This window comes from Pongo abelii, chromosome 8 (assembly GCF_028885655.2).
Source record: "Pongo abelii isolate AG06213 chromosome 8, NHGRI_mPonAbe1-v2.0_pri, whole genome shotgun sequence".
NCBI classification, from domain to species: domain Eukaryota; kingdom Metazoa; phylum Chordata; class Mammalia; order Primates; family Hominidae; genus Pongo; species Pongo abelii.
Window position 1 is genome coordinate 35,625,335 of NC_071993.2, and position 22,447 is coordinate 35,647,781.

The 22,447-nt window shown below is 42.8% G+C and overlaps 1 protein-coding gene and 1 long non-coding RNA gene across 19 annotated transcripts in view; both read right to left on the bottom strand.

Moving 5' to 3' along the window:
* Positions 1–253: 253 nt before the first annotated feature.
* On the bottom strand, positions 254–13,403 carry LOC129048427 (uncharacterized). Its single transcript, XR_010141399.1, has 3 exons — positions 12,766–13,403; positions 11,686–12,400; positions 254–1,005 (listed from the first exon to the last, which is right to left on the bottom strand). It is a non-coding gene; the product is annotated as an uncharacterized LOC129048427 (long non-coding RNA).
* A 3,117-nt stretch (positions 13,404–16,520) lies between these two features.
* CUL2 (cullin 2) overlaps positions 16,521–22,447 on the bottom strand; it is a 123,545-nt gene continuing 117,618 nt past the window's right edge. For all 18 annotated transcript variants that reach the window (XM_054521737.2, XM_054521736.2, XM_054521734.2 and 15 more), the window contains 3 exon segments: positions 20,350–20,451; positions 18,505–18,621; positions 16,521–17,106 (listed from right to left, as the gene is read on the bottom strand). In XM_054521737.2, coding sequence (XP_054377712.2) covers positions 16,975–17,106; positions 18,505–18,621; positions 20,350–20,451 — 351 coding nt within the window. In that variant the 3' untranslated portion in view covers positions 16,521–16,974.

Sequence of the window (22,447 nt, forward strand, 5' to 3'; positions counted from 1 at the left end):
GCTGAAGCAGGTGGATCACTTGAGGTCAGGAGTTCGACCAGCCTGGCCAACATGGTGAAACCCTGTCTCTACTAAAAATACAAAAATTAGCTGGGCATGATGGCAAGCGCCTGTAGTCTCGGCTACTAGGGAGGCTGAGGTGGGAGAATTGCTTGAACCCGGGAGGAGGAGGTTGCAGTGAGCCAAGATCGCACCACTGCACTCCAGGCCTGGGCAACAGAGTGAGATTCCGTCTCAAAAAAAAAAAAAAGAATCTCTTCTATTTTATTTTATTTTAGTATATAAATTTAAGGGGTACAAGTGCAGTTTTGTTACATAGATGTATCTTGCAGTGGGGAAATCTAGGCTTTTAGTGTAACCATCACCCAAATATTCAATTTTACCTTCTTGTTCCTTTTTGGTCTAAGTTATTGAATGCCTTCATAGATTCCTGCTTTTCCTTGGGCCGGTTCCTTTTAGAAGGGCCAGTTCCTTTCCTTAGCTCACTCATGAGTCTATTTATCATTGGGGTCCAGACCCAGGTAACAGGATATTTTTGCAATCTCTCAAGTAGTACAAGGTCTAGGATTGGCTTCCTCTATGGTAGGTGACATGCCAGCTGGCAGGTTGAAAGGGGATCTGGGAAGCTTTACTGTCCCTGCTGTCCTCAATGGCAAAAGCTAGATCTGTGCAGCCTCAGGCCTGTGGGACACCATCTTTTCATCCCTGAAGCTCTCTCCTTAGGAGATCAGCAGTGCATAGATTTTTCTCCAGCCCAGCTCTCCCCAGAAAGGGAGCTCTGGTCATTGCTCTGAGCTTCTTACTGCTGGTCCCACCGCCATCCTGCCTCAGTCATTCCTGTTGGTTGAACAGGAGGCACCAAGCTTCACCTGCCTGATGGCCACAGCTTTAGCTGCACTCAGGAAGGGGAGTTAAGCTGGTGGTTGAAATAGATGTAGGAAGAGAAACTTGTCATTGTGTCTCATTGGTTTAGGGATGCAGAACCATGGCAACTTCCATGAAAGGCTGCAGAGAGAAAAAGAGAAATATTTAGAGCAGTATTTTTTTATTGCTGCCTGTAGAGTCTGAATCAATGGGAAGGCAAATATTATTTATCAAACACTTAAAATAGTATGTCAGGCATGGCGCTAGGAACTTCAGATAAGTTATCTCATACAATCTTCACAACACTATAGTTTTTGTTCATTAAGAGATGTGAAGGAGCTTGCTCAGGGTCACCTCGGCAAGCTATTCAATGGACTAAAATGATTCATCTTCCAAATGTCTACAGTTCCCCATTGAGCTGGAGAGAGAAGGCAGCCTCCCTAACGAGCCAGCTCTACAGCTTCAGCTCCCAAAGCTTGCAGAGTACCAGTTGCCATGACAACAGAACAAAATGCAGAGACCCCTAGCTGCTGGGAGAAAATGACATGAGCCAAAAGAGTAAAAACTCACCCCGGTACTGGAATGTATGAGTTACTTACAAAGAATACCTGTAATTTTGAGAGCTTAAACCACCAGAGGGAGACAGAGATTGCCACAGGTGGGGGAATCTGTATTCCAAATGCAGCTGCCTCCCAGCGCTCCTGCCTTTTCCCCACACTAGGAGCCTCTGCCCAGTCTCCCAGGCTGACCCTTCCTCTTTCAGAGCTCCTCCCAACCGGAGCTCAGGACTTGGGACCTGGCCCCTTGAGGGTGACAGAAAGGTGACTTGCATCTTCTGGGGGAAAAAGCAGAGGCATTCAGAAACGAGAGCCCTTCCAGAAAACCAGTTTGCACGATGACCAGGAACTCTGACACCTTAAGCCCATGGGAATCTTGAATAGAGAAATCTTAGACACTGAGGTAAGGGTGGTGCTCGGAAAGTGTCTTGGTCGAGATTTTTCCAGACCCTTCGATTCACAGTGGCGTAGATGCTGGCAACCTGCCTGCTAATCGCCCAAGCGATTCCAGCCTGGTGTCAGGGAGGAAGATGCCCTCCGTCCTCTTTCATCTGGAAAAAGCAGGGTAGCATGTGTTAACTCTTATGTATCAAATTCCTCTAGGAATTCCGGGGATTCCTTTTATTTGGCTCAGAGAGGAAACACCTAGAACATTTATACTCTAACCCAGAGAACTGAGGTGGTTTCCTGGGTATTTCTGATGTGCATGAAGAAAGAAGCTATTTCATTTAAGCCAAAACATAAGTGGGGGCTGGATTCAAAAGCAGACTCTCCCCTTAAAACAGCTTCTTCCTTTGCTTCTAGTCATTAGGGACAAGTCATGAGCCTTTTAAGCAGTAAGCATGTGAACAATTTGTCTGGGTCTAACAAGTGGCCCTTCCAGCAGGACTTCAGGGAGCAGAAGTGTATGCACTGCTGCAGAAAATGACTTAGAAACTATCATAAAGGAGGAATGTTGAGCTTGCAGGGAAAAAGCTATGAATAATTACCATATAGCAGGGGAATTACATGTCTTCCCTGCTGCTCCAGAGAACTAGACTAGAACCAAAGGGTGGTCCTGGGCATGAGGCATGAGGAGAACTAGGTAGGGAAAAGGTCTGTGGAGAAGTAGTACAACCAGAGAATGGAAACAAACAAACAAACAAACAACGCAGATAAGAGTCTGATTCTAGACAGGGCTTCTAGGCAGCTCAAAGCCTAGTGTCAGAGGATGTAATAAACTCAGCACCATTTGGGGCAATCACTGGGACCAGGCACTCCACTCCAGCAGGCAGGGCAAAGGATGCTAGGAAGCTTTCCAAAGATCCTTCCTCAAATGACCATCACAGCTGGTGGTGGGGAATGTGGAGGGCAGCAGGCAAAAAAGAGAATGCATGGTACCAGCCTTCCATCACCAGGACGAGGCCCCCGGTACTGGCAGGAAGCTAGGTCACTGAATAGAAACTAAGGGGCTAGGTTCACTGGCTCAAACCTGTAGTTAAAAAAAAAAAATTAAAATTTGATTTTAGTCAAATTAAATTTAAAGGAGTTTAATTGAGCAAAGAATGACTGGCATATTGGGCCATCTCCTGAGCCAGAGTAGGCTCAGAGACTCCAGCGCAGCCACGTGGTAGAAGATTTATGGGCAGAAAAAGGAAGGTGACATACAGAAAATGGAAGAGAGGTGCAAAAACAGCTGGATTGGTTATAGCTTAGCATTTGCCTTATTAGAACATGGTTGGAAGAGTTGACCACATTTGATTGGCCAAAACTTGGTGATTGGCACAAGAGTAGGCTACAGTCTGTTTACAATTTCATTTAGCTTATAGTCCGCAATGTACAGAGAAACCTTTAGGTCGAACTTAAAATATGTAAGGAGGTAGCTTTAGGCTAAATTTGATTTAATACTTATAATCCCAGCATGTTAAGAAGCTGAGGCAGGAGGATCTCTTGAGGCCAGGAGTTCGAGACCTGCCTGGGAAACATAGGGAGACCCCATCTCTATAAAAAAAATTAGCCAGGGCATGGTGGTGTGTGCCTGTAGTCCCAGCTACTCGGGAGGCTGAGGTGGGAGGACTGTTTGAGCCCAGGAGCTTGAGGCTGCAGTCATCTGTGATGGTACCACTGTACTCCAGCCTGGGTGACAGAGCGAGACCTTGTCTGTAAAAAAAGAAGAAAGAAAAAGGAACTAAGGGAGTAGACTCTTGGTTAAAGCCCAGCTGGTCGACTCAGCCAATAAAACAGGAGGATTAGGCAAGAAGGAGAAGCATGAGGAACACTGTGGCTTGAGGTTGCTTCACACAGCCCAGGATGCACGAGGCCTGTGGTGTCCTGCCGTGAGAGCTGTGGCAGAGCACGTGGCATTCTGGAATCTCTGAACTTCTTCTCACAGTAACATTTTTCAATGCTTGAAATAAAATACCCAGGATTATAAAGGAAACCAACAACATTGAAAGATTGTTGTCAAAATAGTATTAGAAAACACATTTTTGAGGCCAGGTGCCGTGGCTTACACCTGTAATCCCAACCCTTTGGGAGGCCAAGGAAGGCAGATCACCTGAGGCCAGGAGTTCAAGACCAGCCTGGCCAACATGGTGAAACTCCATCTCTACTAAAAGTACAAAATTAGCCAGGTGTGGTGGCACACACCTGCAGTCCTAGCTATTCAGGAGGCTGAGGCAGGAGAATCGCTTGAACCTGGGAGGTGGAGATTACAGTGAGCTGAGATTGCACCACTGCCCTCCATCCTGGGCGACAGAGTGAGACTGTCTCAAAAAAAAAGAAAAAAGACAAAAAAATTTGACGTAGGGATATGTAGCAACAACAGATATTCCTATGTGTTAAAGTACCTAGGGGCTGGTGAGAGGTGTGGCAGAACACGTGGGTCTGGGGAATGGAGTGCAACGCACAGAGCTGGGGAAGACCAGGAAAGACAGAGGGAGGGACCACAACGCAGAGTCCACTAAAGAGGCAACTTTGGGAGGTGATAATGACTTAAATACCAGAAAAGTTCCTACAGAGGTCAGAGAACTTGCTGTCAGGCTGCTGGGAAGCGGGTTTTTCGGTGTGCGAAAGTTTAAGCCTTTAAGACTCAAGTCAACCTCCATCCTCCTGGAGCCCAGGAGACACAAGACCCAGGAAGTACCATCTGTAGGTCCTCACTATAGTCACCCAACTGTCTTCCATGCTTTTTGTTTGGGAGCCGAGTGCTTCAGAAGCAGGATCCTGTGGCATTTCTTGTTTGAATGGTGGCAAGTCAGCTTGACTGCCAGCTCAGCTTCCCCCAGTCTCCCCACCCTGGGACCTGCTGACTTCCTTTGCAGGCATTGCTCCATTCTAGTCTCTGGATCCATTCCCTGCTTTGGGGTAAGAGGCCCATAGCCCAGCCCTGCTCATTCAGGCTTGTTTGGTGCCCATCGATGATGCATGAATTTCCTCCTGCTTCGGAGACCTTCAGGCCCCAGTTGGGTGAACTAGACATCTGCCTTGCTTCTTCCACTTAGATCTCTGTCATGGAAACCTCCCTGGTGCTTCAGTTCCTCCAGCCCTGGGCCTGGCTTGCCCATTCCAGGCTCAGTAGCTGGGGCTCTGGTAACTGTGGACTTCCTTCCTGATGGCACCTTCTGCTTGTCCACCCTGCTGAACATCCCTTGCCTCTAGTCATCCTGATATATTGATCTGGCAGCCTACTGCTTTACACACATCTGCTATTCTGCTGGCCTACCGTCATTGTCTCTGGCGGGACCTGTCTGCCAGGTGCTGAATATGTTCTGAAAGTAGAGCTGGCCAGGCATGATGGCTCATGCCAGTAATCCCAGCACTCTGGGAGGCCAAGGTGGGAGGATTGCTTGAGTCTGGGAGTCCAAGACCAGCCTGGGCAACATAGTCTCTTGAAAAAATTAGAAAATGAAAGTAGAGTCAACAGGACTTCAAGATGAATTACATGTAGAGTGTGAAAGACATGAGTAAGGGCCAGGCGCGGTGGCTCATGCCTGTAATCCCAGCACTTTGGGAGGCCAAGGCAGGCGGATCATCTGAGGTCAGGAGCTCCAGACCAGTCTGGCCAACATGGTGAAACCCCGTCTCTACTAAAAATACAAAAATTAGCCGGGTGCAGTGGCGTGTGCCTATAGTCCCAGCTACTTGGGAAGCTCAGGCAGGAGAACACTTGAACCCGAAGAGGCCTTGCACTCCAGCTTGGGTGACACAGAGAGACTCCATCCAAAAAAAAAAAAAAAAAGACATGAGGAAAGAAAAACTCCAGGGGTTTTGGCCTGATAAACTGGAAGGAAGGAGTTGCCATCAACTGAGATGGGCAAGGCTGGAGGAAGATTGTCTTGACTAGCTCAGATTACTATAACAAAATACCTTAGGCTGCATAATTTATAAACAACAGAAATTTATTTCTTACAGTTCTAGAGGCTGGGAAGTCCAGGATCAAGGCAGCAGCCAATTCTGTGTCTGGTGAGGGCTCACTTGCTCTGCTTCATAGATAAGGGTGCCTTCTCACCCTTATTCCCTATAGCTGCAGGGCTGAGATTGCTGAAAATCAAACACAGAATTTCACCCTGTGTCTCGCTGAATTTCATTGCAAGTTGTACTCCTGGCCTTGCAGAGTGCCCACTATTAAAGTGAGAGCATTGATCGAGAAAGAATGGTATCTTCTCAGTTGAGGTGGGGATGTGTGTCGAGATCCTGACAAAGCAGGGGGCACTGAGCCCCTAAATTCTGATGAGTCTTTTTGCCAGTGGAAGAGGTCTCTACACCCCTATTGGTATCAACCTCTCTCCTCACAGAGGTATCAGCCTTTCCACCCAGGCAGGACTCACAGGTCCAGGAATCAAAGGGTGAAAGTGAGAGTGTCATTGTTCACTATTACCCCTGGTAACCCATTAGCAAAATCTTGCTTCCTGGCCCTGTGACCTTATGCTCTGGTGACCTAGAGGTCTTAGTTCCAGAGGGAGGAATGCTTCAACCAGGAAACACAGCAATGATTTCATTGAACTGGAAGTTAAGAGTGTCCCCAGCCATTTTGAGCTCCTCATGGCTCTGAATCAACAGGCAAAGAAGGGAGTTCCTGTGATGGCTGGGGTAACCGATCCTGAATACCAGGAGGAAATTGGACAACTACTCCACAGTGAAGATCAGGAAGAGTATATCTGGATTACAGGAGATCCCTTAAGGTTGTCTCTTGGTACCACCTATGATTAGGGTCAATGAAAAACTATAACAACCCAATTCAGGCAGGACTATTAATGGCCTAGACTCTTCAGAAATAAAGGTTTGGGTCATCCCACCAGATGAAGAGCTACAACCAGCTGCAAAGGGAATATACAGTGGGTAGGAGAAACAAGGTGGTTACAAATATCAGCTATGGCCATGTGACCAGTTATAAAAACAAGGACTGTAATTATCCTATTTCCTCCTCATCTTGTTATGAATGTTTGTGTTTCTATTTTTCATCTCTTATTCCCTTATCATATAACATAAGATATATGGACTTTATATCACAGTATTTATTAATTTTACACCATAGTATTTAAGTTATGGACTATCAAGAGAAGAATAAACACCACTGAAGGATTTTACCTCCTCTTTTGGGGAAGGGATTGGTGCGTTTTCAGTTGCATATACGATAGTTAGTTGTATCATGTTAGGTGGAACTATGACCTTGTTATTGACTTTTTTGTTTGTTTGTTTTGAGGAGTCTCACTCTCTCACCCAGGCTGGAGTACAGTGGCATGATCTCGGTTCATTGCAACCTCCACCTCCTGAGTTCAAGCAATTCTCCTGTCTCAGCCTCCTGAGTAGCTGGGATTACAGGTGTGTGCCACCACACCTGGCTAATTTTTTGTATTTTTAGTAGAGACAAGGTGTCACTATGTTGGTCAAGCTGGTCTCAAACTCCTGACCTCAAATGATCCGCCCTCCTTGGCCTCCCAAAGTGCTGGGATTACAGGCATGAGCCACCATGTCCAGCCTGTTACTGTTTTCATTTGGAGATTAAATATGTTTTACAGGGAGGCATGCAGGTGCGAAGTTGACAAGAGGTGGACTTGTGATGGTTAATTTTACGTGTCAACTTTACTGGCCCTCAGGATGCCTAGATATCTGCTTAAACATTATTTCTGGGTGTGTCTGTGAGGAGGTTCTAGAAAAGATTAGCATTTGAATCAGTGGACTGAGTAAAGTAGATTGTCCTCTCCAATATGGGTAGGCATAATTCAACCTTTTGAGGGCCCAAGTAGAAGAAAAAGGTGAAAGAAGGTTGAATTCTGTCTCTTTACTTGAGTGCTTGAGCTGAGACATCAGTCTCTTTATCTTGGAATGTGAGTTATGCCATTAGCACTCCTCCTTCTCAGGCCTTCAGACTCAGAATGGAATTCATGCCATTGGCTTTCCTGGGTCTCTAGCTAGCAGACAGCAGATTGTGGGATTGGTCAACCACCAATATCTTGTGAATCAATTCCTTATAATAAATCTCATTTTGGGCTGGGCACGGTGGCTCACGCCTATAATCCCAGCACTTTGGGAGGCCGAGGTGGGCAGATCACTTGAGGTCAGGAGTTCGAGACCAGCCTGGCCAACATGGTGGAACCTCGTCTCTATTAGAAATACAAAAAATTAGCCAGGTGTGGTGGCGCACACCTGTAAACCCAGCCACTCTGGAGGCTGAGGCTGAGGCAGGAGAATCACTTGAACCCTGGAGGTGGAGGCTGCAGTGAGCTGAGATTGCGCTACTGCACTCCAGTCTGGGCCATAAGAGTGAAACGCCGTCTCAAAAATAAATAAATAAATAAAAATAAATAAATTTCATTTTACATATACAGTCAGCCCCCTGTATTCATGGGTTCCACATTCATGGATTCAACCAACCACAGATCAAAAACATTTGAAAAAAAGAAAGAAAAGAATAGTTGCATCTATACTGAACATGTACAGACTTTTTTCTTCTTATAATTTCCTAAGTGACACAGTATAACAACTACTTACATAGCCTTTGCCTGGTGTTAGAGATTATAAGTAATCTAGAGATGATTTAAAGCATACAGAAAAATGTGCATAGGTTCTATGCAAATACTACATCATTTTGTATAAGGGACTTGAGCATCTGTGGATTTTTGTATCTGTGAGGGGTCCTGGCAGCAATCCCCCAGGTATACTGAGAGACAACTGTGTGTGTGCGTGTGTGTGTGTGTATGTGTGTGTGTGTGTGTGTATATATATATATCTCCCGTGGGTTCTGTTTCTCTGGAAAACTCGAACACACAGGGTATTAGATGATTTTCATAAAAATGAACATTCACACCCACTGCAAATACCCTAATTTTGAGTTCACGTTGCACTTCACATTACACTTGTATTTTTCAAGTGTATTTTTTGGAAACCACAGCACTATAATACTGTGTTCTGCTGCATCCCAGGAGATTCCTCGGTTGGCCACATACTTGCCCTTTTATCTATAAAAGTCCCTGGTGGGTTTGATGGTCTAGCAGGGATCAAAATGAGCTGGCTTTCTGACCCTTCCCTTCATCTCTCCTTCCTAAAGAATCCCACATTGGTTGATTCACGGACTTCCATTTGCTGTCAGAACTTTCAGATCTAATTAGATTGGATTTTAATTACTACTGGGTCAGCAGTGAGCCTGATCTGACTTTTGGAGAGCTAAGGTTGACCCCCACTAACGGTGCAACCGCCCAAGAAATGCAAACTGGCTCACTCCATTTAGACTTGGAGGCCAAATGCCAGAAATAGTTCAGAAAAGTAGTGGTGGCTGGCTACGGAAGCCTTTTCCTTAATTTGAGTAGCTCTCTTCCCTGCTTTACGGAGCAGTGGAGATGGCGGCCCAAACCAGAGCCAAGTAAGTAATTTACAAGTGAAGGCACATGCACCTTCCTGACTGCTGACACCATGTATTTCCAATTTACCATTACCAAGTGGCTGCAGGTCTTCATCTTTCTTGGCTGTCAACAGTTAGAGACGATTATTTTAAAAAATACAATCTAGGACGGGTGTGGTGGCTCAGCCTGTAATCCCAACACTTTGGGAGGCTGAGGCAGGTGGATCACCTGAGGTCGGGAGTTCGAGACCAGGTTGACCAACATGGAGAAACCCTGTCTCTATTAAAAATACAAAATTAGCCAGGCATGGTGGCGCATGCCTGTAACCCCAGCTACTCGGGAGGCTAAGGCAGGAGAATCACTTGAACCTGGGAGGTGGAGGTTGCAGTGAGCCAAGATCACGCCATTGCACTTCAGCCTGGGCAACAAGAGCGAAACTTCATCTCAAAAAAAAAAATTAGCTGGGCGTGGTAGCACACGTCTGTAATCCCAGCTACTTGGAGGCTGAGGCAAGAGAATTGCTTGAACCCAGGAGGTGGAGGGAGCAGCAAGCTGAGACTGCGCCACTGTACTCCAGCCCGGACGACAAAGTGAGACTCCGTTTCAAAAAACAAAAACAATAAAATGTACAATTTAAACAAGGTGTCTCAGATATCTACTTTGTAGCACTGCATTGATTTGCATTTGGCAAGTTTCCTTTAACATCACCATACCTCTCCCGCATCATTGACCTCCTCAGGCCAAAACTAGACCAGCGTTCTTTTGTTTTTTGTTTTTTGTTTTTGTGTTTGTGTGTGTGTGTGTGTGTGTGTGTGTGTGTGTGTGTGTGTGTGTGTTTGAGATGGCTCTGTCATCATCCTGGCTGGAGCACAGTGGCAGGATCTCAGCTCACTGCAGCCTCTACCTACTGCATTGAAGCAATTCTCATGCCTCGGACTCCCAACTAGCTGGGACTACAAGTGTGTGCCACACCCAGCTAATTTTTGTATTTTTAGTAGAGACTGGGTTTCACCACGTTGGCCAGGCTGGTCTCGAACTCCTGACCTCAAATGATCTGCCCACCTCAGCCTCCCAAAGTGCTGAGATTATAGGTGTGAGCCACTGCGCCCGGCCACTAGACCAGCTTTGTTTCTGCTAAAAGTAGATCTGAGCTTATCATATCTGTTTTTTCCCCTAGAAGACAAACAACCTGAAAACCATCCACTTAAGAATGCTGAGGCTCTCTGCATAGGACTGAGTACTGAGCTAGGGACAACCCCATAAGCTAGCTGATACCTGAACAGCGCTGCTTATGAAAGTCACAGAAAATTTTCATCTTTTTTCTGCAACACCAAAGTTCCTCCAAGGAAAATATCAGCCTGGCCATCCAAGTATAAAAATAGCAATCCACTAAGTTTACTCCTTACCCAGGGCTGCAAACTTCAACACAGTCTACAATTCTTCAATTACTAGAACTATAAATAGCAAGTTACTAACAATGGAGAAAAAGAAAACGATAACAAAACATCTAATACCGCCCTTTGTTATTCAAATTCTTTTCCACAAGTTAGTTCCCAAAGATCTCTTCCTTTGCTGATGATTCCTTTTAAGCTTGCCAGGAGTGCAGTGCCAAAGCAGTAGTGGGCAAAGATTTATGAATATAAGAAAGAACCGGCCGGGCACGGTGGCTCATGCCTGTAATCCTAGCACTTTGGGAGGCCAAGGCGGGTGGATCACGAGGTTAAGAGATCGAGACCATCCTGGCCTCTCTAAGAAAAATACAAAAAAATTATCTGGGTGTGGTGATGCATGCCTGTAGTCCCAGCTACTCGGGAGGCAGAGGCAGGAGAATCACTTGAACCTGGAGGTGGAGGCTGCAGTGAGCCAAGATCGCGTCACTGCACTCCAGCCTGGTGACAGAGTGAGACTCCAGCAGGTTCACTTTGGGCTCAATGACCCCACTTCTGTAAATGTGTCCTCATCTCAAAGCGGGGGTGACAAGACCACTCACTGAAACACAGGAAGGCAAATCCTAGAATGTATTAATGTATAAATAACTAAAGGAAAAATCTCATTCCTCTTCATTCCTGCTTTTATGACTTAACATGTCTGCAACATATTCGTGTGGTAGTAAATGTTTGTTATTCTCTAGTCACAATGAACCTGAAAAGTGTTGACTCATGGGCTAGGGTCAGAGAAAGGAGAATGGTTCAAACAGCTTCTACAGATTGGTTTCTAAGAATCAGGATGGGAACATGTGCACGGTGAACTTTCAGCCTTTACGACCAACCACATGCTGCACTTGGACATCTCAAAAGCACATTAAGTGCACACTGTCTAAAACCAAGCCTACTAACTTCCTTCTCCATTCGGGCTTCTAGGATCCCCCTAACTCGCTAAATGGCATTAGTTGTAAAGCCAAAAATCTAGGTTGCCATCATTGACTCATCCATTCCCCTACTCACCCTGTCACAATCCATAAGTCACTCCGGTTCATCCACTTGATCCCTCTGGAAGTAGCCACTGTCATTAGGATCACTCCTGAGCCAGGCACGGTGGCTCACGCCTGTAATCCCAGCACTTTGGGAGGCTGAGGCAGGCAGATTGCTTGAGGTCAGGGGTTCGAGAGCTGCCTGGTCAACATGATGAAACCCCAACTCTACTAAAAATACAAAAATTAGCCGAGCGTGGTCATGCACCTGTAATCCCAGCTACTTGGGAGGCTGAGGCATGAGAATTGCTTGAACCTGGGAGGCAGAGTTTGCAGTGAGCCGAGATGGCACCACTGCACTCCATCCTGGGCAACAGAGCGAGACTGTCTCAAAAAAAAAAAAAAAAAAAAATTACTTCTGCCCAGACCGCCTAATTTCTTCCAATGCATTTTCCCTTAAAATTTACAAATATTGGCCGGGGGCGGTGGCTCACACCTGTAATCCCAGCACTTTGGGAGGCCGAGGCGAGTGGATCACCTGAGGTCAGGAGTTTGAGACCAGCCTGGCCAACATGGTGAAACCCCGTCTCTATTAAAAACACGAAAATTAGCCGGGCATGGTGGTGCGTGCCCGTAATCCCAGCTACTAGGGGGGCTGAGGCGGGAGGGTCACTTGAACCTGGGAGGCGAAGACTGCAGTGAGCTGAGATCGTGCCACCGCACTCCAGCCTGGGCAACAAAGCAAGACTCTGTTTCAAAAAAAAAAAAAACAAATATTATGACATAGTTCACAAACGCCAAAGCAAAATAATATATAAATATGTACACCATAAAGCATGTTAACAAAATGAACATTCACACACTGACTAGCCAAGTTGTGAAAACATTACCATCATCTTTTAAAAATGTGAATATAACCAAATCACTCTTTGCTTAAAATGCACCTAATTCAGCCACACTGGTCTTTTCGATTTCCAGGTTCTGGCTGCCTCTTATCTTAGGATCTTTGCTGTCACTTCCATTTAGAATGTACTCTCCCACCTTCATTCTCCACCCATTAACCTCTCTTATGAAATCCTCCTGAGTAGTCAGGATTTCCTTCACAAGCACTTACCACATCTGGAATGACACAGTTCTGACTGATTGTTAAAGACCAGAAGCTCCATGTAAGCACAGACAGCATCTTTTCTGCTCATCACTGCATATCTTGTACCCAGCGTAATGCCCTGGCACCAGTACCTGTTTGCTAGATGATAAAACGAAGAGGAATTTCCTGGGTTGTGGATAGGGGCCAGGGGAAGAAAAAAAAAAAATCTCTTACGATTTCGTAGGTAGTACAGCCATTCCTTATGAAAATTATCATTCTTCCCCATCAGTAAATCCTACCTTTAATGAATTCTAGCCTATGGGGCCATATATTTCAAAGGATTGCCTAATTTAATTGCTTTGGCTTTGATACGCTTCAAGAACACAGCAATCTTCTACTAGTGGGTCTCCATATTAATTTCCACTCATTTCGCTATGGCCCATCTGCAACAGCCCTTAGGACCAGTATTTTTATTTATTTATTTTTTTGAGACCAAGTTTTGCTCTGGACGCCCAGGCTGGAGTGCAATGGCACGATCTTGGCTCACTGCAACCTCCAACTCCTGGGTTCAAGCAATTCTCCTGCCTCAGCCTCCCGAGTAGCTGGGACTACAGGCGCATGCCACTACACCTGGCTAATTTTTTGTATTTTTAGTAGAGACAGGGTTTCTCTATGTTGGTCAGGCTGGTCTTGAACTCCTGACCTCAGGTGATCCACCCACCTCAGCCTCCCAAAGTGCTGGGATTATAGGCGTGAGCCACCGTGCCCGGCCAAGGACTAGTGTTTTTAAAGTTCGCATCTTGACTTTGACCTTGCTCAACCAAGAATTTATTCTTGGAACCAAAAATTAAGAGGTAAATAATTATCCTTTTCTAGTACATAGCTCAACAAAATGAACTGATAACAACAAGTTAAGTATATATACACTCTGAAATAAATGTTCTGTAATAGTACATGTGAATGTAAAATAATAAATTCACAAATACCCTTTGTCATGAATCAGCTATGTGCCAAGACAAATTCCTTAACCGTGTTTACATCATCTTAAATAAGTATCTTAAGAAAAATATGACGTGTTTATCATACATTATTTAACTAGAAACAAACTGTTATTCTAAAAGGTCAGGAAAAACTATTCTTTATGTATGAAATGAAGTTATTTCTACTTATTTTAGAGGCTATATACATATATAGAGAGGCCATACTTATAACATCCATGGATTTGACTGGCATTTAAATTCAGGTTCTGCAGTTTACAACAGTAACTCCTGGAAAAGTCTCATTTAGTTTCCTCACCTATGAAAAAGAGAAGCATTGCCTATCAAACAGGATTACCTGAAGATTAAACAAAATAATATAGGTGGAAGCACCTGTCATCATTTATACTCAAAAAGGTTTTTTAAAAAAGTGAACAGACATGGGATAGCATGGTAGCATACACAGGTTACAAAATCCTAAAAAGATAGTAAGTTATAAAGAAAATAAAGCACGGTGGCTCACACCTCTAATCCCAGCACTTTGGGAGGCAGAGGCAGGTGGATTGCTTAAGCTCAGGAGTTTGAGACCAGCCTGGGCAACATGGCAAAACCTTGTCTCTACAAAACATACAAAGATTAGCCGAGTGTGGTGGCATGTGCCTGTGGTCCCAGCTACTTGGGAGGCTGAGGTGGGAGGATCACTTGAGCCCGGCAGGTCGAGGTTGCAGTGCACCGTGATTGCACCACTGCACTCCAGCCTGGGTGACAGAGCGAGACCCTGTCTTAAAACAACAAAACAAACACAACCCCCAGAGTGTTTGTTTATGTTAAAGCAAATGGTCATAAAATATTGGACTAAACCTTAAAATAAGAAGTCTGCACCTTCAGTAGCAATTAAATATTTGCTTTCAAGGGGAAAGGACTGGCATGTGGACAAGGCCTCATGCTGGCTGGCTATAAAATGCATCACTGACTCACACACGTAAACTACCTTAGTATTAATGACTTCTAAAAAACTTCTGAGGGTTTTGCTCACTTGTGTTTTCTGCAGTGAAGCATAGAAAATCCTCCTCTCCTTGCTCCTTTTTCCTTTTCGTAGCTCTGAGCTGTTTTGCCCACTCGCGCTAGTTATTGCATAGCAGGGAGGCCAGGTCAGAGCTCTGGGCTGTGAGCTACGGCTTCTGCAGTGATGACTTCAATCTCCTGCCCTAACTTGACAAGACTGCAACTCTTCCCAGCACTCTCTACAGGGGAAGGTGTGCGCTGCAATGAATTCCAAACATTGCTCCCTTTCTGAATGGTGCCTTGGTTGAACGGATTTGGCCTCTTTTCCTCATACGAGAGATGTTTCCTTTCAGGTAAAATGGAGAAAGGATGTGAAGAAAACTCCTGTAAGCCATCTCTGTAGACCTCCGCACAAGTATTTTGTCCATTTTTCAGTATATTTTCTTGACAATTAGATACCAGGATAAGACTTAATTTAACATTTATAAATATTTAAGAAAAAAGGAATCAATTTGGAAAACTTTTATCAATCAACAAGTTATCAAAACAAGGGTTTGCTTTTTGACAGTGAATGTACAATATTATATGGTTTGCCATTATTTCTTCTTTTGGAAGAAAGGTAAAATGAGAAATACAGTATATAAGTCATTATAAGTTCAGTAGATTTTTAAAACACTTGAGACGCGAGTTAGAAAAAATGCAATTGAATAAACCAATTGTAAAACCCATTTCAAAACAACAAATTTAAATATGAACCACATATTAGATGATACTAAGTAATTATTGTTTTTGTTAGGAGTAATAATATCACTGTGGATTTTTTTAAAGGCCTTACTGAAGTATTATAAGTGAAATAATTTGTGTGATTTGCTTTAAAATATTCCGATTTTAAAAATTGTGTGTTGGATGGATGCAGTGGCTCATGCTTGTAATCCCAGCACTTTGGGAGACAGAGATAGGATTGCTTGAGGCCAGAAGTTCCAGACTAGCCTGGGAAACATGCTGAAACCCCGTCTTTTATTTTTTTTTTTTTAAAAAAAGAAAAATTGTTTGTATGTTGAGGGAGGACGGGTGTGGTGGTGGTGATGGTGTGGATAGACAATAAATATGATAATAGAGCGCAGTACTCTAACACTGCTGTTGAGATATATATATATATAAAATAAACAAAATAATGGGATTTATATATGTGGCACCCAGTACAATGTACAATTTTCTTTTTTAAAAAAGTATTTAGGTTATGCATTGCTAAGCACATCTGTGATTGATGAGAGTGACTCTAGTATCTAAACTGTTGGAGGAGGGTTGTAAGGGTAACAGGTAGGGGAGGCATATAGATGGAATATGTTGGTATCACAGATTTCCTAAGACTCTGGGAAGGCCATAGAGCTAGGGTACTAGTCTATGCTAGAATTAATGGATTATGCAACAGAAGAAAGACAACTTTTGAATGGAAAGCTCTCTCTGTGCCAGACTTGAAGTCACCAAGCATCCTGCTCACACTCTGCGATGTCTGTGGAGTAGCACACCACCAGAAACTGCTGATGGAATTACATCTTCAAGATTCAAAATGTTTAGATCCAATATATCTAATCCATAAAAATAAAGCATTCTTTATGCTGAATGCAGTCCTATGCAGTCAAGAACAATAATCTAGACATTTTTCATGTAGGAGTTAAATAGGAGTACAAGTGAATTAAACCATTCAGATAAAAACGCAACTAAAGATGCATTAGCTGCTTTGAGTCAATATATTTTGTGGTCAACCTGATACTCCATCCACATAAAAAAGGCATTCTATTTCTTTATTTTTTTTTTTATTTGACAAGCAGCAGTATCATGTTTGTCATTTTAATGTAGATACAATTATTAGGTTATCTGTCATATTACAATATTTAAGTTTTTAAATTTTATGTCCTTTAAGATACATTAAAAAAAAAAAAAAAAAAAGACACATCAACTGCAAACGTGAAGGGGAGAAAAAGCATGGTACCCAACCGAATTTCCACATTTCAGCAATACTTCACTCATTCTTTTAATAAAGTTTTAAGAAATGTCATAATGACATGAGCTTGAAATATCTCTAGGCATTTTCTTTGACGCTCATGACGTGGCACTGGTGATGTTGTAAACAGCAGAAAACAGGGGCTGCCAAATGACCAAATTATGGAGGCACAGTCCTGCTTTTTCCCACAGGAACACACCAAATGGTGATGACAATGATCTTCTCACACCACGCTGCAGGAGAGCGACATCACGCGACATAGCTGTATTCATCTGCCGACGCCTGGCTGCGTTCTATGTATTGTTTGTCTATCAGAACTTCAATACACTTCTTAATCATGCTGATACTGGGATTAAACCTAGCTCTTGACTGGCTAATCACCTGTGGAAGAGAGATGTGGAAGTCAAACTACTGCCAGTTCTTCAGCTATAAGTAATGACTTTTAACCAATCAGTTTAAAGTGCCTCAAATGTACTGAGGTTTCAACAAATGGGCCAAATTAAGTATGAAAACAGGAACTAAAATGTGGAAAATGGATACAGCAAAATCTAATAATGATACATAATTAAGTGAAACAATAAACTAATTAACCTAAGTACTCACACACAACCCCAAGCTTCTTCTATTTAACTCAACTCTCAGCTCTTAGTTCAAACACCACTTTCTCAAGAAAGTTTTCCCCAGCAGCCCCTAGGCCAGGATATTTAAATACATTCTCATAGTACTGTATACCTTTCCTTCAGTGCATGCTAATGTAATTTTACATTTATTTGCATATTATTTCAATAGCATATTTCTTCCCCATTAAACTGTGAACTCCAAAAAAGCCTGCCATATCTTCAGCTGCTCTGTACTATATCCCAAGGACCAGCCCAGCTGTCTGTCACATGGTAGGCTCAAATAGTTATGGAATGAATAAATATCTGATGGGTCAATTTCCTTCAATAACTGGACAGAAGACTCAATGAATCAGCAAGTTTTAGACCTCTAAAATAAAGCCAAAGCAAATATGAATTTATTATTATCATTTGAGATAGCATCTCACTGTGTCACACAGGCACAATCCCTGGGCTCAAGCAATCCTCCCACCTCAGCCTCCCAAGTAGTTGGTACTACAAGTGTGCCACCACAACTGGCTAATTTTTTAATTTTTTTTTTTTTCTTAGGTGAGATGGGGTCTCCCTGTGTTGCCCAGGCTGGTCTGAAATTCCTGGACTCAAGTGATCCTCCTGTCTTGGCCTAACAAGACATTCAGATTACAGGTGTCCACTGGGCATGATGGCTCACACCTGTAACCCCAGCACTTTTGGAGGCCGAGGCAGGTGGATCACCTGAGGTCAGGAGTTCGAGACCAGCCTGGCCAACATGGTGAAACCCTGTCTCTACAAAAAATACAAAAATTAGCCAAGTATGGTGGTGTGCTCCTGTATTCCCAACTACTCGGGAGGCTGAGGCAGGAGACTCACTTGAACCTGGGAGGCAGAGGTTGCAGTGAGCCAAGATCACGCCACTGTACTCCAGCCTGGGTGACAGAGCAAGACTCTGTCTCAACAACAACAACAAAAAGGATTACAGGCATGAGCCACCGTGCCCAGCCTGCAAATCTGAATTTAATACTGAAATTGTAAGTGAGTACGATTCTGATTAAGTATGAAACATTTCTTTATGCTATCTGAGGATCAGGTTATTTCTGTATCCTCTTTAAGAAGAAAGAGACTGAATCCGTACAATGACAATGCCCTCTACCCTAAGAAGCCCTGAGGACTGCCCTCCTTTTACCTCTTGAATAAGGGCATTGTGCCGAAGCACTTTTCGTGCTTTCATGATACGAACTATAGCAGCTTGGAGATACATTTTCCGGTCCTCATCAACTGCACTTCTAGTCTGCTCCATTTCCTGTTTTACAGAAGAAAAGAAAAAAGACCCAACAAGACATTAAGTCACTGAACTTGTTTTCAATTCATTTTATCAGTGAGTGCAAATACTTTTTTTTTTTTTTTTGAGACAAGGTTTCACTCTGTCGTCCTGGCTGGAGTTCAGTGACTCGCTCTCAGCTCACCGCAACCTCCATCTCCTGGGTTCATGTGATTCTCATGCCTCAGACTCCTGAGCAGCTGGCATTACAGGTATGCACCACAATACTGAGCAAATTATATAGTTATGTTGTGCCAATATCACATAACCACTGCTAAAACATCTACAATTTCTAGGGTTAAAGTTGAAAGATTAGAAAAAAATTTACATTATTGTAAACTGTACTGTTAAGGTAAAGAGGCAATAAAGGAGGACACAGCAATAATTTGCAAGATCATTTTCTTATCAGTGATTACAGAATCTTTCACGACGCTTTTAGATGGAGTTGTGTCAACTGCAGTAATTAGCTCCAAATGCATACTGGATCAGGCTTCAAAGGGAAGAGCTGTGAAGTGGCCTTTTATGTGGCTCAAGCAGAGAAGCCAGGAGAGGGGGCCTATCTCCACGGAACTCAAGAAACACAGAAGCAAGGCATAGAAGCAGACCATGCCACATTAATAGGATCTCCTCACAGCTTTTCAAGGACAAAATACAATCTATATATTTCAAATTATTATTTATTAGCCTGGAGGAAAATGGAATCTTGACCATTTTAGGTTTCAAAGTAAATGGCAATTAATATTTGTCTCCCCCATTGGGAATTAAGTTTCTGGAGAGGGTCTAACGTCTTATATTATCTTCACATCCTGCACCAGCCCAAGGACTGCACATGGGAGGCAATCAGGAAGCATAAGTGATAGAAACAGTCTATCCCAGACCAAAGCAACAATCACTGCTGAGTTAAAATAATGAAGAGCAGAAGTCCCTCCTCACACTGGCCTGTCAGTACCTCACTCCACACCCACTAGAACACAATCTGCATTTGAACAAGATGCCCAGGTGGCTCATTTGCATATGAAAGTTTAAGAAGCATTTTCTACTGACAAATTTTCTCTGAAAGAAACGAGCTGTAGGCCAGGCGCGGTGGCTCACACCTGTAATCCCAGCACTTTGGCAGGCTGAGGCGGGTGGATCACGATGTCAGGAGATCGAGACCACCCTGGCTAACACAGTGAAACCCCGTCTCTACTAAAAATACAAAAACAAAATTAGCCAGGCATAGTGGTGGGTGCCTGTAGTTCCAGCTACTCGGGAGGCTGAGGCAGGAGAATGGCGTGAACCCGGGAGGCAGAGCTTGCAGTGAGCCGAGATCACACCACTGCACTCCAGCCTGGGCGAGAGAGCAAGACTCCGTTTCAAAAAAAAAAAATGAGCTGGAGAACTTTCCCTTATTTTACAAATGAAAAATATGAAATTTTATTACTTCTCAATGTGGGAATTTTCGGAGAGAATGCAAAGTTACACATTCTAATGGTTTAAGAGCAAATACAACAAAACCATACCCTTTTCAAAACTTAGAAAAAACTAAAATACAAGTAGAGATTTCTGTTTGACTGTAAGGTTAATAAATGCCAACAACAAACCAGAAAAGACATATCCCATTATTAATTTTGCTGTGCAAAGTTTTGCACAATCTCAATGTAAACACTTGTAAAGTCCAATGCTTAAATGTTTCCCCCTCAAAAAAAACTTGACATTAAAAGCACTTACTTGTGGTGTGTCTTTCTGCATTGATGTAGTAATTTTAAATTTTGTTCTTTTACTGCTAAAGTTCATATTTAATGAAAACGAAGATTCTGCATCAATATCTTCCTACATTTAAAAATAAAACATTTATATTTATAAAAACCAAAATCTTTAAATAAGAGTTTGCTGCAAGCAATTCCGCTAAATTAATGACCAAGCAAAAAAGCCTCCACTCTCATAACTTTTATATTACAGATTACCAAATTTAAGAGAAAAATAATTATTTTGTTCAAACAAACAGGAAAAAACCCAATTATTTTCTACTTTTACATCTGCCAGAATGTTAAGCAGTTTATATTTGGGAATAAGCTATTTTCTGGTCCTACTATTCTATATACACTACTTTTTGATAAAATAAGAGTCAAGCTCATTGCCTAGAGTTTGACATTTTAATTTTTATAAAACACCAAAGTTCATAACTTTTCCATCACCCCATTTTGAAAAAGCAACCAAATTTTTTTTTACAAATGCCGCAGTAACAAAATACCCACTGTAAATGGCCTGATGACAGGAGAAAGCTGTGCCTCCAGTAGCACACAGCATCAATTTGCCGTGACCTGGGGTGATGGTGAAAACATTTACTTCAATCCATGTTTTATTCACTCTTCAAGAAGCAAGTGGCCTTTGCTCAGGGGAAAACTGTTAAGGCAATTTTTAGAATAACAACTTCTATATCAGGCTTAAGAAAGCCACTGATATCATAGAGTGGAATTTCTCTGGCAGCAGGATCAAAAGGCACTTGGAAGATGAACTAATTCTCAATAATAATCTAAGACATTCTGCTAAGGAATGGACAGATTCATAATTAAATTTAAAGGCCAGGCATGGTGGCTTACATCTGTAATCCCACCACTTTGGGAGGCTGAGGTGGGCAGATTGCTTGAGCTCAGGAGTTTGAGACCAGCCTGGCCAATACAGCAAAACCCGGTCTCTACTAAAAATTAAAAAATTAGCCTGGCGTAGTGGCTTACACCTGTGGTCCCAGCTACTTGGAAGGCTGAGGCAGGATTATCACTTGAGCCCAGGAGGCGGGGATTGCAGTGAGCTGAGATGGCACCACTGCACTCCAACCTGGGTGGCACAGCGAGAGCTCGTCTCAAAAATAAACATAAAATAAAATTTAAAATGCAAACAAGGAATCTATGTTTACTTTGTCAATTTCTGGGCAGCAAAAATAGCATGTTTTAGAAAAAAAAATAAAACCTTTAAGCATTTACTAGCCTAAAATTAAAAACCATAATTAATTAACCTTAAGAAATCCCTATTTTGGCCAGGCACAGTGGCTCACGCCTGTAATCCCAGCACTTTGGGAAAGATGGGTGGATCACCTGAGGTCAGGAGTTCGAGACCAGCCTGGCCAACATTGTGAAACCCTATCTCTACTAAAAATACAAAATTAGCTGGGCATGGTGGCACGTGCCTGTAGTCCCAGCTACTCAAGAGGCTGAGACAGGAGAATCATTTGAACCCAGGAGGTGGAGGTTGCAGTGAGCCAAGATCACGCCATTGCACTCCAGCCTGGGCAACAAGAGTGGAACTCCGTCTCAAAAAAAATCCATATTTTGCTAAGATTCTGATGCCAGATAAATCATTTCTCAAAATTATGAAACACTGATTTGAATTTCAGAATATGCCTTTTACAGTTGTTCAATTATAGACTATAAAATGTCATCATAATCCTAGGGATGTCAGCAAAATGAATTAATGAGAGAAATAAACTGTAGGCTATTAACTTTACAAAAATAAAAACAAAACATTATTTATAGGAATTTTTTCTTATAAGCACAATAATTTGAAGGAGATATAATCCCACCTCTGTTGCATTTTTAACTATTTAAACATCTAGGATATACTATGACAACAAAACAGCAAAATCTTGTAACTAGAAAAAAAGTTACAGAGAAAAAAAGTAATATACTAATGGCTTGTTATTCTTGTGACAGATATTAAAAATATATGGTGGTTAAAAACAGATGATAGTTAATTGAGTGCTGACATTAAGAACACTTGGAATGGAGTTACACATATTAAATATGTGTACAAATAGACATCAACAGGCTGT